General features: G+C 51.4%; 7 protein-coding genes across 7 annotated transcripts; 4 read left to right on the top strand and 3 right to left on the bottom strand.

Moving 5' to 3' along the window:
* Window positions 1-1,361: 1,361 nt before the first annotated feature.
* On the top strand, window positions 1,362-2,733 carry GT037_008628 (uncharacterized protein; the record flags this gene model as incomplete). Its single annotated transcript, XM_038933675.1, has 3 exons — window positions 1,362-1,436; window positions 1,490-1,592; window positions 1,643-2,733. 3 exons carry the CDS (start codon window positions 1,362-1,364, stop codon window positions 2,731-2,733), a joined length of 1,269 nt encoding a protein of 422 aa, XP_038783640.1.
* A 1,045-nt stretch (window positions 2,734-3,778) lies between these two features.
* GT037_008627 (uncharacterized protein) lies at window positions 3,779-5,305 on the top strand (the record flags this gene model as incomplete). The annotated part of the gene is made up of 1 exon (XM_038933674.1): window positions 3,779-5,305. One exon carries the CDS (start codon window positions 3,779-3,781, stop codon window positions 5,303-5,305), a length of 1,527 nt encoding a protein of 508 aa, XP_038783639.1.
* A 156-nt stretch (window positions 5,306-5,461) lies between these two features.
* GT037_008626 (ring finger domain-containing protein) lies at window positions 5,462-12,153 on the bottom strand (the record flags this gene model as incomplete). The annotated part of the gene is made up of 3 exons (XM_038933673.1): window positions 5,462-5,729; window positions 5,893-6,140; window positions 6,205-12,153. The coding sequence occupies 3 exons, from the start codon at window positions 12,151-12,153 to the stop codon at window positions 5,462-5,464; spliced, it is 6,465 nt and encodes a 2,154-aa protein (XP_038783638.1).
* Window positions 12,154-12,858: 705 nt separating this feature from the next.
* GT037_008625 (ubiquinol-cytochrome c reductase complex kda protein) lies at window positions 12,859-13,408 on the bottom strand (the record flags this gene model as incomplete). The annotated part of the gene is made up of 4 exons (XM_038933672.1): window positions 12,859-12,915; window positions 12,966-13,014; window positions 13,074-13,215; window positions 13,270-13,408. 4 exons carry the CDS (start codon window positions 13,406-13,408, stop codon window positions 12,859-12,861), a joined length of 387 nt encoding a protein of 128 aa, XP_038783637.1.
* Window positions 13,409-13,640: 232 nt separating this feature from the next.
* On the top strand, window positions 13,641-14,267 carry GT037_008624 (uncharacterized protein; the record flags this gene model as incomplete). The annotated part of the gene is made up of 1 exon (XM_038933671.1): window positions 13,641-14,267. One exon carries the CDS (start codon window positions 13,641-13,643, stop codon window positions 14,265-14,267), a length of 627 nt encoding a protein of 208 aa, XP_038783636.1.
* An 805-nt stretch (window positions 14,268-15,072) lies between these two features.
* GT037_008623 (l-ascorbate oxidase) lies at window positions 15,073-16,912 on the bottom strand (the record flags this gene model as incomplete). The annotated part of the gene is made up of 2 exons (XM_038933670.1): window positions 15,073-16,560; window positions 16,616-16,912. The coding sequence occupies 2 exons, from the start codon at window positions 16,910-16,912 to the stop codon at window positions 15,073-15,075; spliced, it is 1,785 nt and encodes a 594-aa protein (XP_038783635.1).
* Window positions 16,913-17,611: 699 nt separating this feature from the next.
* Window positions 17,612-18,123, top strand: GT037_008622 (uncharacterized protein; the record flags this gene model as incomplete). Its single annotated transcript, XM_038933669.1, has 2 exons — window positions 17,612-17,834; window positions 17,888-18,123. The coding sequence occupies 2 exons, from the start codon at window positions 17,612-17,614 to the stop codon at window positions 18,121-18,123; spliced, it is 459 nt and encodes a 152-aa protein (XP_038783634.1).
* Between the last annotated feature and the right edge of the window lie 232 nt (window positions 18,124-18,355).

The following is an 18,355-nucleotide window of genomic DNA, read 5'->3' as shown; positions in this document are numbered from 1 at the left end:
GGGTTCTGGCCAGCACTGTATCAACTGCAACATCGAATTACTGCTAGATACATTCATACCGTTATAATGATCGAGCAATGGCGTACAGGCATATCTGAACTATATAGTAGAACGTAGAGTCCCTTGTGCAGGTATCTGGGTAGCGTTGATGCATGTCTTCTCATGGCGTCAGCAACAGCTCGGTGTTGTAAGCTGTGATACAGGTCTGCGTGTGGGTAGGTGTGCCGACGCGGAGTAAGGGAACAGGTGGCGTCGGAAGCCGAGCTGGTTGTTAGACGTGGCTGTCCAGCTGAGGTGCTGGTACATAGAAGGCGCCGAAGCCTGTTGAAGCGCAGCCTCTAAAACTCCCGCTCTCTCTTGTGATATTATCCAGGCATTGGCATTATGATGCTCGTACTACTTGCGGCCTCAGCTGCGCACTCGCTCTCCATGAACCATGAACCGTAACTGATCATTTGTGTGTTCTCCGTCGGCGGTGGTTGTGGTGATACCGTACCTTCGACAGCCAGGCGAGGCGCATGCCTGCTTTAAGAAGGGCGACAGCTCCAGACCGACTAGCTTCCCCTTACTCAGCGCTGTTCAGGCACGTTCGCTCTGGTTCCTGGTCGCTGCATCAGTCTTCCTTGATGGCTAATTTGATAAGAAAGCTCTAGTCTTTTTTGTGTCGTGTTGTTTGAGTTTGTAGTCGCGTCTCTGTTTTCCTGTGTTGAGTAATCCACCGAAGGAACATTGCTCCGATCAAGTACTGGTTTTCCCTAGCACGGACCTCGTCCGCCTGTCAAAGGCGTGCGGATTTCGCCTTCCAACAGTCACATGGCAGCCAGATCAAGTCGCAGGAAATCACACTCATCAGCCGTCGAGCCAGAAAAGAACGTGCCGAAAAAGAAGGTCGCGTCAGCGTACGGCCAATTCTCTCGAAATGTCCCGAGCTCGTCGAGCCTCGAGCTTTCCTTGATTATCGGACCGAAACGTCGCCTACCTTTTAGTGGACCAAGGCGGCCTAGCAATTCGTTTCCTATACTTTGAAATTAGCCTAGGTCCTCCCGCCGAAAGTCGTCCGCGATCAGTAAACCCTTTGAACTTCATCCCGAAGGGCTGTATGTTATACCGCAGCTTTGAGTAGAGGAATGTACTTGTATATTAGTCTACAGGTGCTCGAAAGTAAAGAATGATATCACCTTCAACACCGACACCAACATCATAGGCATAACTACAGAAAAAGTACAAGAACCAATATTGGAGTTACCAAGATATCCAGATCAAAGTCGAATTCAGAGATCACATCACTCAACACCAACATCAGACGAAAACTCAAGTTTATGCAACACGCCTTCTGACAGTCTCCCATATACACATCCAAGATGCAGAATAGCCGCCAACTACGTGATCCGGTAACATTGCCATCCGGTCTGGTCTTCAAAAACCGGCTACTCAAGGTCAGTAACGACAGACCAAGCGCAGTGCGATGATGTTCCTGACACTCTTACAGGCAGCGATGGCAGAGAACATGTCAAAGTCTCACGATCCAACAGACCCACTCCTGTCTGCCTACAAAGCATGGGGAAAAGGAGGATGGGGTGGTATTATAACAGGTACAGATTTACCTCTACCAAATGACCGGTTTCAATACTTACTCTCAAAGGCAATGTGATGATCGATGAGCGCTGGCTTGGAAACGCCCTCGACGTCTCAATCAATCCCACTACTGATCCGAAAGTCATTGCCCAATGGCGCAGATACGCAGAGGCATGCCGTGTCGAAGGTGCCCCAGCTATCGTTCAACTAAATCACCCCGGCCGCCAAAGCCCTCTTGGAGCTGGTAGCAAAGGTCTTTTCGAGAAGAATATTGCACCCAGCCCCATTCCATTGAAGTTCGAGGACAACATCTGGGCACGTACTGCACAAAAGATCCTCTTCGGTACTCCGCGAGAGATGACAGTTGCAGAGATTGAAGATGTCGTAACGAAGCATGCCGAAGCAGCCAAGTTCCTGAGTGAGAACGGATTCGATGGCGTAGAACTACACGCTGCACATGGATATCTGCTGAGCATCTTCATGGCCCCAAACACCAACAAACGTACAGACGATTATGGCGGTTCGGCATTCAACCGCGTTCGTATCGTTCTCGACATTATCCAAGCAATCCGCGCTGTCGTTCCGTCTACTTTCACCGTTGGCATCAAGCTCAACTCGGCGGATCTTGCACAAAAGAGCGATATCGAAGAGCTCATGCAACAAATCGAACGCCTCAGGGCCACCGGCATTGATTTCCTCGAGATTAGCGGTGGATCGTATGAGAACCCAAGAATGATGAAGGGTGACGAGCCTGCACCGGGTGAGAAGCCAGTCTCAGAACGCACGGCAAAACGTGAAGCCTTTTTCCTTGATTTCGCGAGGATAGTCAGGCAGAGGTTCCCAGATGTGGTCCTGATGGTCACAGGTGGTTTCCGCAGTTTGTCTGGTATGCACGCAGCGCTCGAGGAGAACGCCTGTGACTTGATCGGTGTGGCGCGACCGGCTGCTGTGGATGCGAACTGGGCAAACAAACTGTTGAAAGAGGAGGCCGCGGGTGGTGATGTAGTCCTGAGGCTGGACGCTGTGAAGCCGAGTTGGTTGGTCAGCAAGATTCCAATCAAAGCCATAGGGGCTGGAGCTGAGAGTGCTTTCTACTCAGAACAGATTGGTCGCATCGGTAAAGGATTGCCAACACGGGCACCCCCTACGACGTCATGAGATCGCTTTGGAAACGTGGGTCGTTGTTATTTTCTTTTGTTGGACTTGTTGATCTGGCCAATCGCCTTTCGCATAGCGGAGTGAATTTCTTCTGAAGTTTGTTCATGTTCATTTAGACTTCTGTGCGCTACATACAATACTATAGAATTACTGCAAATGACAAAGTGATACGCAACAAGTGATCGCTGATACTAGCACATCTTATGCGTCAGACACGGAAGAAGGAAGTTTTTTGAGATGACACTACATATCTGGCTGCCCATATATTGCGCAAAAGTATAACGACACTAACGATCGCTGGCACGAGGACTTTCACAGCGGCTCATGGGCAGCACCGAGTATGTACTGAACGAGTGGGGCGCAATCTCTTCTATTCATTGCAGATTCATGCCTTGTCACTCAGCTCAAAACTCCGCCAGTGAGCGTTGTCCCTTAGGGATTGGTTCCTAGTAATCACCGCTTTCGACGGGATTTCTGCGACTTACCAGATACGGTATGTTGGTCTTCGTCGCTCGGCAGTGATTGACACTGAGATTCCTAATCCTGCTGCCTTTGACGGGTTTCCAAGCTCTTACCCTATACGACATATCGAGCTCAGCCACACTGGCACGCTTATCTGGTGCCAGTTCCCAGCAATGGGCTGCCTGCTAATGTGATCGATGATTCTGTATTTTCTTACCGGAAGTGGAGTGTTGCGTGTTGAACCAATGAAGTATCCCTCTTTGACTTGGAATTTGGGTGGCCTTCGCACGTGCTGCAATCCACGGACCTCATTTCCTGCCCGATACAGTAGGATGTTGAGCTCCGCCAATGAGCATTCATCTTATTGTTGTCAGTACTTTGAGGTTTCGTTGCTTTCACACTGCGTGCCACGGTTTTCGATGGATTTTGTAAGTTGCCTAATGCGGTAAGCTGAGCTCAGACCACCACTAGGCCGCGGCGATCTCAAAAGATTTGGGACTCGGACGGCGGGCTGCATCATCGTGTGTTCGTGGTCATTTTCGTGTTGTCTGCGGCTTGCAACGGTTGTGCGGCCATTTCGTCCATGTCTATATGCTCCAATTCAGCCAGAGCATTGTCACGCTCTCGCCTTCCAGCAACTAAGACGCTCCTTCCGTTTCTTTACCAAACACCCACGATCCAGCAATGGCAGGCCGCCACGCGATCAATTGCTCGCCGCAACATCACCTCACCATCGCGCCCGTACGACACAGAGGACGTTCCCTTCGAAGATGAAAATTTGCCCCCTGCTATCGATCAAGAACCTCCCAGGAAGACGACTATAACGAACACCGAGCGAGCCGCGTTCCAGAAGTTGTACAGAAAATTCAATACTGAAGGGCGTCAGCAGAAGGAGAAGGATCATGTCGTAGAACTTGATCAGATAGCAGACGAGTACTATGAAGATGATGAAGATAATTCCAAGCCGTCTCTGGACGACGTCTTCGACCAAGTCTTGAAAGGCGAAGCGCGCATGCGTGCATCGCGTACAGTCCTCCAAAGGTCCAAGACGAGGCCTCAGCCGGCAAAGGAAAACACCCCACACACCGAGTTGGCCAAGGTGCGGGTTGGCAAGAGGAAAGGTACCAATGTGGACGCGGCAAAATTCAAGGAAATGCGCCTAGCCGAACGAGAACGTATCGATGCACTCATACGCAACGCCTCTACCGATCGCGCCCTCTGGCAAACCCTCGAGCGCGAAGTCTTCGACAAAGTGCGTGAGCTAGACCTCGATAACGCCAGCAACGGAGGCGTCAAAGGATCAGCCTCCAAACCGAAGGGTGGCCCCAAACCCGGCCCTCCCTCCACCGATGCGCGCATTCTCTTCCAGAACTATCCACATCATCTCATAACCGCCATCTCGACTCTTCGTACCGACTTCCCGTCTTCACCCTTACCCTTCTCCATCCTACCCACGATCAAGAAACTAGGTCGCTCTTCCCACGCTCTCGGCGCTACGACGACGCTATACAAACATCTCATACGCGCAGCATGGATTCAGCAATCCTCTTACACCGCCATCAATACGCTGCTCACCGAAATGGATGACAATGCCATTGAATTTGATACAGATATTCTGGGGCTCCTGAATGCCATAATTAAAGAACACAATCAAGCAAGAAGAGCTGAATTAGGAAAAGAGATGTCGCTAGTATACGGCATGGAAATGTTTGTTGATGGTCTACAGAAGCTCGCTACGTGGAGAGATATCATTGCGCAGAGACTAGGTATCAAGGGCGAAGAGAAGAGAACGAACAATACGCTTGCTAGAAGGATGCTTCCACCGGAGAAGAGAGCTTGGAGAGACACCGAGTCGCAGGGGGAAGCCGCGGATACACAAACGTCTGGAGCCCACTCGGAACAGATCACGTCAGAAGATATACCACTCGTCGAAGGTGTGAATTCGGAAGCGGGTGGAACTTCCGCAGCAACAGCTTCTGCAGAAAACGGCGAGGATACTATATTATTGGAACAAAGAGATTCAGCGAGTGAAGACAATGACCAGCATTCACGCACAGGCAATGAGCATACCGAACACGATCATAACAAACGTGCGAAAGTCTTGTTGTAGCACCATCATTTATAAAACAGTGTGTAACATACAAAAGATCTCGTCAATTCTTCAAGTGTCGGTCTCCATAACGCCCACTAGCTATTCATACAATCATGAAAAGGACAAGCTCCCACCCACGTGAAGTATGATTCGCCTTCTCGCGAGAATCCAAATCTACAAACTCTCCCACCCTCCATTATTCACGTCACCCTCCAGCCTCCTAGCAATGAGACTCTGCACACCGCCCTCAAGCCAGACTTTCCTTAGCAGCGCATCGTACCGCTTCTGGTTCAGGAACAGTTGGTGATGGCGGCGTAACGCTGGGTCGACCTCACCATGCTTATCGAGGTAAGGAGCGACATGCCAGGTACCGTGGTCAAGGTTGAGGAAGAGAATCATGCATTTGCGGATATGTATAAAGAGGCCGATCTGGCCGCCGCATCTGTGGAAATTGTCAGTATGAAGTCCTACATAATATAGGAGAATAGTCATGGCTGAGCGTGATGTCATTTGCTGACTTTTACAGCTTCACGCGCTGTGCGTGTAGACACTGACCACCCGCACAATGAGCTGTCTTCTGGTGGAGATGGAATGAAATGACGTACTTGGCTAAGTGTTGATTACATCCTCCACGATTCTTGTTGGTCATGCAGCATACGGCTTGACTACACATGATCTCACCGCAGAAGAGACAGAGCGCAGGGTCGGTCAATTCCTTGCCTGTTGTCGGGCAGCGGCGACGTATTGCCTCATCAGTCAGGGTATCATAGTTCTTTGGTAGGCCGACAAGTTCAAAGATTGCTGGATGCGACAGTGATACGGTCGGCTTGAGTGGATTATTGCCTGCTTGTGCCTAGAAATTGGTGCATATAGTCAGTGCTTGCCTCATGTACAATTCGGGCACAAATTTTGCTTACCCAGAGGAGATGTCGGATCCAGCCTCCGACGATAGAGCGTGTTGTGTTGCCTGCCGATGTAGGCGCTGCGAAGGATGCGAATATTTCGGAGAGTGATGGCAGCCGGAGGATCGAAGAAAGGCGCGCAAGTTCAGGCTCGTCGGCGCGTTCGGCGGCGACATGTGGAAGGTCGACACCGTATCGCACGTGCATGAGGATAGCGGCTTTGCGGACGAACGGTAGAGCGTACGTCGAGACCATAGTATGTATGAAGTAAAGGAAGTTGGGGTCCTTGTAACGATCTGGAATGGGCAGGTTGTTGATGTCAAATGAGGCGGGAGAGTCGCCCTGACTAGTGACGTTGGAGATCACGCAGACAAAGCAAAGTAAATTGCTCATCTGTTCTTCAGACATGCCGGTAGCGACTACATTTGTGTTGATGAACTGTTCCGGATGGGGAAAGAGAAGTTCTCGATTCGACATATCCTCAGCCGACTGGTTCTTCACACCGAGCGCGAAGACGAAGACTACTCGGACGATCTCAGCAAGGTAACAGAGTCGCATAATATGATGGATGTCGAGATTGGTGGCTGGCACAACTCCAACAGCGCATTCTGAGAGGAAGATGAACGGGTCTTGGCACAGTAGCGGTGCGATACCTTTCAGGTCGAAGCTCAACACTTCTGGATCAGAGATACCTGGATGTCCAACTAATAGCTGGCGGAATTGACGACGCTGGGTCTCTGAAAACTCATCCATAGTCTTATTTGGGCCCTGGCCTCGCAAGCTTCCGATGGCAATGTACGAAGAGACTGTCTCAGAAAACACGCGGAGATGGGTCACGGCTTGTGGAGAGATCTTATCGATCAGAGTACCACGCACCGACTCAGATTGCACACCTCGCTGCGCGATCTCGGCGGCAGTAATAGAATAACCAAGAGCCTGAGCAAGCGCATCTGTATGTGTGAAATCGTTCGTCATGGCGGGTGTATGCGCATACGCAAACGAGGAGTGAACGTTGTTGACCTTCAACGTCTCTCTCAACCTATGGTATATCTTGATCAGTTCTCCCATTGGAACATCTTGCGTCAAAGCTGGGCTGTTCTGAGAGGACCCTAATCCAGCTTCGGCGACCTCCGGAGGCTGTACACCTAAGAACGCCGGGACCTGGAACCGAGGTGCGAGCTGTCCTGGTTGGGATAGAGCAAGGCCAGTTGAAGGTAGCGATGGCTTGAGCAGATCAGGCAAGCGACTAGATATAGGCTGGATAAAGTCTCGTTCCGCATATTCATAGAGCATCTTCTGATCATGAGATAAGTCCGCAGGGGCCTTTAAACCTTTTTCAAGGCTCTTGTGGATCGCAACTAGTTGCGATTCTAGCCACTCCTCGAAAGGTTGTTTCGTTTCAAGAACGCCCGTGCTAGAGACCTTCTTTGCTTTCCAAATGATTGGCAAGAAGATGTTACCAAGAGCTTTGCAGAGTGGACACATGAATTCCTTCAACTCGGGCCGCTCAGGGTGATTTCGCGCAATTTGACTGACGTGGCGTCTCTGGGTAGCATTCAGGTACACTTCAAAGCACGCAAAATGCATGATGTGTCCGCATCCAGTAGTTACCGGACCAGGCGTCACGGAAAGAGGAGGAAATCCTTTTCCCAATTCTTGACGTTCACTGGTGACGCGCTCGCCTGATGCGGTGACCTTCTCCACAGTGCGACGGTTCCTTCCAGCCACGCCGAAAGGTCGCATATCTTCAGCTGACCGGTCAAGACTGCTCGGCGTTTGTACGATTTCGTCCACCCACTCCTCATCGTGCAGAGGAGTTTGCCGCATGATCCTGCTTTCGGAAATGTATCCGAACGAACCGTATAGTCTTTGTTCGTTGCAATCTTCCTGACACAAAATACACGTGCCCGAGGGATATTTGAGAGTCTTTTCCTGTTCAACGAGTCCACCTGTCTCATCTTCTAGATCGCTGAAGTCGTCTTCGCCCCAATCAAACTCCTGGTTAGCCAAGAACTTTCCCTGCTGTTCTTTGAAAGCTGCCATAACCTTTGCCTGTCGATCAAGTGCCTGCTTCTTCTTGAGCTCCTTGTGCTCTTTATCTTGCGGTGCAGGTGAGGCAGTATCCATCCTATCAGCCGGCATGTTGATTGCTGCCGCTGCGATAATGAAAGAGTCTTGTTGGCGTTGCTTGAGCCTATGAAGGATCAGACTTATTTTCGGTTCACATGATTTGAAAGCTTCGGCATCTTGTAAGGTCTTCAAGATTGATAGAACAGTCGGATGGCCTGATATGCCTATGCTTGCGTTTCTAGTCAAGACTGAAGTGACAAAAGAATCAGGTGTCTTTTCGGACCATCCATGCTCCCCTGTTTTGTCCTCAAGAATAGCAACAAGGAGAAGTTGTAGGACAAATTGGATGTAGGTTTCGACGCGAGTGGCTGGAATGCCTGGTGTCGCTGCTGCTGCTCTCAAACCATAGCCCAACAAGTAGTATATCACTTGAGTAAAGAGCGGCGTTCGGGTGAATGCCGACAAATCTTGGAACAGGCCTGAGGGGATTTGGCGGAGCTTCGGCTCATAGACGATGTCGCTAGCTTGCTTTCCGGTTTTCTTGGCCATGTAGGTCTTGTATATGTTCTCTGCTTCCTCCCTTTGGTTGCGGTTGTATTGATGAAGATAAGGATCTACAAGATCAATGTACTGTTCCTTCAATTCAAACGTCCCGCTGTCTGACAAGCCCTCCGGAGCACGGAATTTGGTCATTTCGGACAAGACAGCAGGAAACTCGTCCATGTTTTGAATTCGGTCTGACAGACGTGCAGTCATGTCAGAGAAAGAAAGTGGCTTGAAGCACAGCACATGAGCGATGTCTTTGCGCATTGATGCTAGTTGAGATTCGTCGTTATCCTCCGCAGGGATCAATGATGTGCGCTCACTGAGAATGATGATCAGTAGGTGTACAAAGTCTTCAACTACATCGATAGCCTGACTATCTTCGAATCCATGTTGGCTAGCTTCGTATTTGCCAGTCATCCAGCCGTTCAATCCGAATCGGTCAATCATCGATGCTAAGAAGATTGACGGATCGCATAACACAAGAGCGGACTGCAAGAGGAAGATGTCTCGCTGGTGCGAAACGTCTCTCTGTGATACACTGCGATACTGCGTCATCTGATGTCGTAGAGTGATGCCGTTTCGGACCCAAATGCCTGCACGCATCTGAGCTAGCCATGAGCAGACCCGGAGCGGAAAATCGAACAATGCCAGTAAATAATCTTCGGGTTGATGCACAGGAATAGATAGAGCAAGGTCCATTTGTAGTTCGTTGGGAGAGAACAAGAGTAACCGCTTGATATCCTCTCGATCCATGCTTCGTGCTCGATCGATAAGCCAGGACAGAGTGTAATGGAGAGCGTGATGGAAGCTCATTGGCTGTGCCGCGACAACATAATCGACAATCTTGTAGGACGGACCAAAAAAGGTAGAACTTTCGGCGTCAAATTCAAAGACGGGTGACGTCTTGAACTTGGTCTCTTCTTTGAGCTCGGTCTGGTCAAAACGTCTGCGTTCAGCGCCTAGAGAATTAATGATGGCTACCCTGGCGGCTGCACGTATAGCGCGTTGGATATTTGTTGGATCCTCGTCGCGTCTCCAGGCGAAAGACTCTGCAAAGTGTCTACACAGCTTGTTGATTTCTCGGGTAATTAGAGAAGCACTGATCCAGGCCTCGGATTCAAATTCGAGATGCTCGCCTACTTGGCGAACATTGGGACAGATACCTTGATGGAGCTTTACAAGGTCTAGGAACTGTAGCAGATAACGTGGCTCTTCGCGAATCCTCTCTTGAACAAACTCGGAGCCCAGTAGGTACTTCATATCGAGGAAGAAGTGATACATTCGACGATTAGTCACAGCTCCTTGCTCGAAAGCTAGTGTCGCTTTGGGGTCGACATTTGAAGGATAGCCCACCTGGCGGGTGGTCAAGAAGGTGTAGAGAATAGCCATAAGGTTTGTCAGAAAATTGCCACGTTCAACAACCTCGGAGGTAATCGATGGAGTGGTCAACATCTGCAGAGAAAGGTTGATGATGGAGTGATCAGGCTCACGATCGGCAATGAGGTAGAGCTGTGCCAGAGCAGTGTAGACGCCGGCAAATCGTAGACCCAAGAGGCGCTTGAACTCAGGAATCGTGACCACGGTACTGATGAAGACATCGCGTATACCGATACGCAGTTGCTTCCACATACGCAAATCATACAATATCAGGTGATCGAGTCTCAAACGTTGCCAGAGATCTTCATGAGGTGGGGTTCCGGGCTTCTTACCGTAACTCTCAGGCTTCTCTAACCAGTATCTGGCTGGCCGTGCTGGCCGCAATGGTAATGAACGAGTGTGAGGTGTCTCGGGCACTGGTAGCATTGGCTCGACATGACTGAGAGACGGCGCGCCAACCATAGGCTCACTATCTGACTCGGCTGGTGTAACACTCTGTTCAAGCTGACCTCGTTGTAGATGTTGAGGTGCTGGCGGCGGCGGTGGAGGAGGAGCAGGGTAGCCTGCCATGGTCGCTTCAGACACTTCGAGCGCCTCATCTGCGCTTTCGTACGCTCCCATTTCCACGTCACCATCGTTGTCTTGAGCACCGACCTCGTCGATATCCATATCATCCTGGGTTTCGGCTGCAGGTCCGCCCTCGTCATCATCGTCGTCATCCGAGGCAGTGGTGTCATCGTTGGTATCGGTGGTTCGCTGTCGCTGGACCCGTATGATACGAGCTCGTCGCTGTAATAGCATGCCGTTGAAGAAGCCGTCCATCTCAGCTTCCTTGTCCTCCATCTCGTGATCGTCAAGACCGTTCTTGCCAATGCCTTGGTTTGACGCCTCACTACCAATACGCCATGGCTTCAGGAGTTCCTCACAAACGGTACGGCGGAGTATCTGGTTGTCCTCTCCAACGCTGCAGCCTGCAATATCCTGTATCCACTCGATCAGGACACCGCCCATCTGTTCTCGGAAAGTGTCCCTCGCGGATCGGATGGTTACAGTGAGCTTGATCTCCTCGATGATCTTGGCCATGCGAAGGAGGTCGTTCAAGTCCGTCCGATAGACAATGGCACTGCGCCCCACGTCGTTGATCTCGTAGGCCTTTGCTAGGCCAAAGGCGAGTTTTTGTTTGCACGCGCGAGCGACCTGGTCCCGGACGTCGTTGACCGTATGCTTCTCATCGTTCCACAGCACGAGACAGAACTCATCGCACGCCTCTGACTCGTCTCCCGCCTCGTACCATCGGGAGGTAAGGCGCGAGTTGCGCTCGTCCTGGCGGATGGACTCTTCGGTCTTGAGCAGGCGCAATTGCTCCGGTGAGCAGGAAAAGACGTCGATGAGGTAGTCGAGTGTTCGTGCGATGGTGGTGCGGATGGTTTCTGCGAGTTCATCCGGCAGCATGGAACCTTGCCTTGCCTTGCCTGCCGCCTTGGACTCGCGCTCAGGGTCTATCGAGTGTATGTTGCAGTGGACTGGTCGTATCCAGGCCTCGTCGTCTCCACAGTCGCAGCAGCCAGAGTTTCCTGGCGACACACTGACAAAGACCTGGTGTCCCTCATGATCGGATGCATCGAAGCAGCGGGCGCATAGCACGCAAGTGTCGTCTGCACTGCAGGTCTTACACCGATATGTAGCCTCGCCATTCTTGAATATGTGTCCACAAGGCTTTCCTCTTGCCGCCGCCGTATACTCTGCACCCTCTACTGCACCCTGGGCGTCGCGCAGGCTCCATGGCTTCTCCTCGTCCGTCGGGAGTCCATTAGGGAAGAAGTAGGATAACAAGTCGTCGCGGCCAGCGAGGGAACGGAAGAGGATTTCGCGCAGCTCTCGGTCAGCAGCCAGCTCGAACCGGTAGTTGTGTCGTCGTGGTAGTTCGCGCAGCTGTCGACATAGTTCCTGCTCGTGCAAGGACATGTACATTGTGCAGCTTTCGCGGCGGGATGGTGGGGGTGGAAGACGGCAAGCGGGGTGGTAAACAAGGGTGATTGGAAGGGCAGGATTGTTTGTTGGTAGCGGTTGCGTGGACCAGCCACCAGGGTGAGAGTCGTGTGTTTGGACGGAGCCTGGAGTTGCGTGGTAATGGAGAGAAGCAGATTCGCGCTATGTCATACCTCGTGAAGTAGCGCGGACCCCCGAGGCAGGCATGCGCGACGCCACCAAGCAGCCACGGTCGAGCTTCACTATTACTTTCGCGCAGGAACTCGTTGGCATACGTCGCCCGACACATTCACGGGGCCATCAATCGAACTCAACATAACAAAGTCTGTCATGTGCTTGCGGATTTGCCTTGATACCTCATTCTCTATACCCAATGTCTTCCGCCCAAGTGGGCTATGAACGGCATATGCCTTGTCCGCTCAAAAGATATGTCGGCTTATGGCTCACCATCAAGCCCAATAACACAATCACATTGACGGCCAAACAATGTGCTCGTTGCGACACGAGCTGTTACATCAGACACCTGGCTGCTGAGGCTCTCATCACGGAATCTCATATATAGAGAAAGGTCAACATGTCGCCTTGGTATTTCGCATGCTGTAGTATACACCACAATGTACAGTATCCGCTCCAAAGAACCGTAAAGAAGAGTCTATTTCATGTTCGAACTGTGGTATGGCTGAGATGCTACTCGTCGTCCTCGGCGGCCTCCATGTATCGCTGCTTGATGTCCTTCCATTGACGCTGTGGTGCACGTTAGCAGATGCCACGTCCATTGTAGCAGCCTGACATACGCCGCGGTTGATGCTGTCCCAGATCTTCTCGGAGCCTGTGTCGAATGCACTGTGCTCTTGTCAGCTCCCCTGCTTTCCCCGAGTTCCACTTCGGATGCTGTGGCTTACAGTTGCAGACCGAAGGCGGAGCCAAAGACGGCGAACAACATGGTGGTGTTGCTGCGGAGGACCGCGCTGCAGCCGATGGTTAGTCTCGTCGGATCGAAGAGTATGCGCGAGGAGGGACTTGCTTGTAGACGTTGCCGAGCATCTGCGTCGAGTCGTTAGCGCGCCTTCAGTGGTGTCGACCGGTCAATTCACTTACGCCAGACATTTTGAACGTGTCGAGAGGGCTGGGTAGACTGTGGAGGGTGATGTGGAGGTGCTTCGCTGACGGTGTCAAAGGTTGAGGTTCGCCGACAAGATTCAAGCTCTCGCGTCACGGGGATTTCCGCTGCGCTCATTGGTGCGTCGTGCCTTCCGCTTTGACGTGAACTTTACCTCCAACCCCACCACGACATTCGATTCACTCTCGACAGCCCAAAGCCTCAACTTTTCGCCTTTGTTGGACGACGCCTGCAACGACTCGGCGACGTCTCACTAGAACGATTGGTTCGTCCTGGCCTGTCGCGACTGCCTGACGTCCTCCGGCGCATCCTACCCCCAATCCACCTCACGGCAACCGCAACCAGCACCATGCCCTCCGTAGAAACTCCTGCAATCTCAAAAGCCGGCATCACCACCTCCGCTACTGGCGAACGCCACATCCCCGCGTCTGTCCGCCCCGACGGCTCCCTACGCAAAGAGATTCGCGTTCGCCCAGGCTACCGCCCACCAGAGGATGTTGAACTTTACAAGAACCGTACCGCCGAGGGTTTCCGCAACAGAGGCAAGGCAGGAGTGCCGGGTGCAGAAGCGGTAAAGAAGGAGGAGAATTCTAGCACATTGAGTCCTGCTGCCAATAAGAATGCCAAGCGGAGGGAAGCTAGAAAAAAGGCTGCAGCCGCAGCGGATGATGGAAAAGACGAGGGCAAAGGAGCCTCTGCCGACATGAAGGAAAAGGAAGCGTCGGTGGAGGTCAAGGCGAAGGAGAATGCGAAGCCTGAGGCGGACAAGGTTGTTGACCCCGAGGTCGAGAAAGAGAAGGAAGCGAAGAAGCTTACGAAGAAGTTAAGACAGGCGCGCGAATTGAAGGACAAGAAAGACAAGGGCGACAAGCTGCTCCCAGAGCAGTTCGAGAAGGTCATCAAAATCAACGAGCTGATACGCCAATTAGAAAGCCTCGGCTTCGATGCACAAGGAGAGAAGAAGGGTGAGACTTGAAGGAAAGGCTGCAGGCTACTCTATCAATAGCTATACCATCTTCCAGGCCAACGCAGTTGCTCCTCCAGTATAAGCTAGCGGCCCTGGGACGGTCGCGCAGCAGTGGCGTGGATAAGCATCATAACAAAGGTCTTACTATCCATGGCTTCACACCAAAGGCATGTCACCCGAGTATACGCCCATCTCGATACCAACTGCAGAGAGCTTGGTCACGAATCGCAGCGCATTCTCTCACTACCGCTCTGTTTGCTACAGGCTGCTGCGAGGCATCGAGGCGAGCGATGCAAATCAGCCTCCCGAGCTTGTCGTTTGGAATTGTCGCAGTCCCAGTGTACATGTACCGTAGAAAAGTACGAAAGAGAGATTCGACCGCAAAGCTCAACTAGTTCTCATCTCTAGTGATTTGCTACCAGTGTGATCTATCCTTCTAAGCCCATCAATGAGGTACTACTGCGAGGCAAGAACGAAAGCAACAGCGCAAGTAGCTCCTCCATGCTTCCTCGCACCTTGATTACGCAAGGATGATCTTGTTGTCATTAAACTAACGTTTTTCTCTCTTACTAGGTGGAAACGTGCTAGAGTCAACAAACAGCACCGACTCGGATTCTGATTCTGGCTCATCATAGCGGCCTCGAAGAGAAAGAGGGTTAGGCTATCTTCCATATGTAATCTACAAATCCAGCTGTGTGGAGAAATGGGGACAAGTATAGCACCCACAATTCAAGATAGAATCAATTAAGGAGAATAAATTCTAAAAGCTAAAGAGAAGAAGATTAAGAAGAAGCAGAACTCTAGCTTGAGCAGTTTACTCGTTCCAGTGGTAGGCAACCGGCGAGATATCCTGTCCTCCATAGGCTGTACCCCCAAAGTCCAGATATCCCTGCGCACCCGAGTACGGAATCCGCGCAATATCTTCCCATTCACCCATAATCCATACACTTTGCATTCCCATGATCATATGCTGAAGCACATGACAATGAAGCATCCAGCATCCAGCGTCCTGGACACGCAATCTCCAGCAACGCCAACCCTCGTCGTCTCCTGCCGTGCCCTTGGAACGATAACGGTACAGGTTCGTCGTATCCCGCTGTACGGGATTGTATTTTGCAAGCTTCTTTTCGTTCTCAACAGGATCATAAGTCCCATTTCCACTTCCGCAGTCGTAGAAGTGGGCACCGTGCAGGTGAAAGGGATGGAAGTCGAAGCCGCCGTTGTTGTCCACGAGACTACCCATATTTTCCAAGATAATCTCGATAACTTCACCGAGTTTGGCAGGCCAAGTCAGCGTGTAGGGGTCCCAGCCGCCATTCTCCATGGCTGCTGTGTAGTTTGGCATCGCCGCAGGGCCGTTCTTGTAAATGTCGACGAGGTATGGGGGGCTGTTGGCCGGATTCGTTTCGGTCCAGTTCAGGCCATCGAGCTGCCAGATGGTGGTGGACTGCCTGAGTTGCACATTGCTCACATGAACGCGACGAGTCACCTCGGAGGCATGGGGGAAGTTGTTGGGTACCAATGGCTCGAGAGCATATTCAAGGAAGTCGTAGGTGGCGTTGGTAAGAGTTAGAGGGGCTACCGTGGGCGCAGAAGTGATCTTTGGTCCATTGCTCGGGTAGCGCAGGATACCGAACCCAGTATAGATGGCGGGCCGATCTTTGGTCTCAAACTGGATAATGTAGTCGGTCTGATTTCCGAGCTCTTCAATCGTTTTCGTCTTGAGAAGTGCATCGAAACGTTGTCCAGATGAAAGCATCATGTGGTCTGTAGTGTACGGCTTCGTATAATGACCATCTGCCTCGATCACGTCGAGCTCGGAGTGACCCTCTATACCTAATGAGACCATGGATATGGCTGTTGCACCAACAAAGCGCATGCGATACGTCTTTCCGGGCTCCACATCAATCACCGGCAGTTGGCAGTTGCCCTGGCCAGCTGTTTCACCGGTAGCTACACCGATACCGTTCAGAAGTACTGCGTTTGTCTCGCCAGTCCAAACAAATGGGGTCGCAACGAGTCCGTGCTCCATCGTCTCGTCGGTCTTGTTGAAATAGTCCTGGAGGAAGACAATACGCTCTTCATCGTACTCAAATGGAGGAATGCCAAAGTCATCAATAATCAGCGGTCCAGCGGCAGAGATAGCCTGGAAGCCAATATGAGAGTGGTAGAAGTAGGTTCCTGCATCCTCAAATTCAGGGTGAATCTCGTAGTCGAAGCATCTTTTGGGTGCAATGGGCCATTGACTGACTGGCGAACCATCACTGAAAGGCGCTGTGCGTTGGGTAAGGCCATGCCAATGCTGATATGTGTCAGACGCAGTCATCTCAGGTATCAGCGTCTGAAATTAGTCATACCATGGTTGTGTTGAACTCCTCCATATCGTTGCAGACGCGCACCCAACTAGTCTTTCCCGCCGGGAGACGCAGTATAGGTCCAGGAGATGTGCCATTTACCAGCGCAGACATACGATGCTGGCATGCTACAGTGTGGTTTTCGTATGTGACAGAGAGATAGAAGTCCGGGGTGAACCCTCCATCATGAGTATGGAGATGCGATTCGTTCTTCGATGTCGAGTAGGGTGCGTACGACTCTTTGCCAACAACTGAGTGCACTACTCCCAAGAGTAGGCCAAGAGCTAATTTGGTAAGCATCTTTGACGATGTGGGATACAAGATGGACGTTGCTCAATCTCTGTAGAAGGGATTCCCTATATAACGGTGGCGGTATCTGGCTGTGCACAATCTGACACAGCTAGTCTACCGTGTTTGAACTATGATCTACGTCAGCGGTGCTGACGGCAAGGGTGGACCCGTGAGATTCTGGAGTACAGCCCAACGCTTCTGAGAAAGGTTCCGAGATCCCCCCGAAGTCATGATGTTTAGACTCAACTCAGCTTGCATCTTCGCCCTCCATCTAGTAGAAACCTCCAAACTGCTCGCAGGAGAATCCGTATAGTATGCGTAAGCGCGGCGGTCAAATTAAAGTTTCCAGATTCATGTGGGGCCGAGTAGTCTTACTAACGCGGTATACGGCCTACGATGCTCGATAGGGGGCCTGGGACCGGTCCGAATGGTCGTTCTTTCTCGACATCGCAATTACCGGATCGTCCGGAACACGCTGTAGCACAGTAGAAATAGAGAAAGACTTGGATCAGAAGCACTGAGCTGGCGAATAGCCTAAATGATGCTGGAGACGATGCCAATGCCCCTGATCATCAAACCATGATATGCACCGACTACAAATAGAACCTTGTTTACCTTCCACAGCCTTGCCTGGCGGCAGTCCTCTCTATAAACATCCAACGGCTCTCTTTCTTTGCAAGCACTTTGTAGCGTAACGTCATCGACAAAATGTTTACTAAACTCGCCGTATCTTTTCTTGCTATACAAATGCTAGCATCGGCAGCGCCAAACCAACAACGGAGAGCCAACGACGTTGACATTACGAGCCTAGAAAAAAACGTCACATCGACCAGCGGAGTCGGCAATGTCGCAGCTGCGGGTAGTCTTACACCATTTGGCGACATCGGCGTAGGCTGCGGCATTAACTGGCAAGCCGGCGTATCATACGGAGGTACGTTGTTCGCATTGCCTTCCAATTCGCTCTAGCTAACGTGCGCGATATAGGCGGGCTTACAGCAGGGTCCAGTGACTTCGGTCTAGGCGGTGGCTTCAACATAACCCCCGAAGTCCTCACAGTAGGGGCTGGTCTTGGCTTGAACTCGGCGAACGTTTCTGCCAACATACAATTCACAGGGGCGAAGAACGGCAGTGTTGAGCTGGTTTTCGAAAGCAGTGCACCAATTGTATGCACGCCGGGATTCAAAGATGGAAAATCGACTGTGTCTTGCACCACGGTGTAATGCCGTCGATGGCTCCACTTCGACTGTGTTCACCCTGGTAACTAAGGACGAATTATTAGTTGTGTCTCGTAAGACGGTGCGGTGTCCTCTGTGTAGTTGAGAGGCGTCAGAGTTTGGAAGAGAAAAGAGATGGATAGTGCGATGAGCGGATCTCGTCTTGCCCGCATTCTCCATGTTTCGTTGCACTACAGAGGAGTCGACTACATCCGAGAGGCTTGAACTCTAGACGTAC

This window comes from Alternaria burnsii, assembly GCF_013036055.1.
Source record: "Alternaria burnsii strain CBS107.38 chromosome Unknown 744, whole genome shotgun sequence".
NCBI classification, from domain to species: Eukaryota; Fungi; Ascomycota; class Dothideomycetes; order Pleosporales; family Pleosporaceae; genus Alternaria; species Alternaria burnsii.
This window is presented reverse-complemented; position numbering and strand designations above follow the sequence as displayed.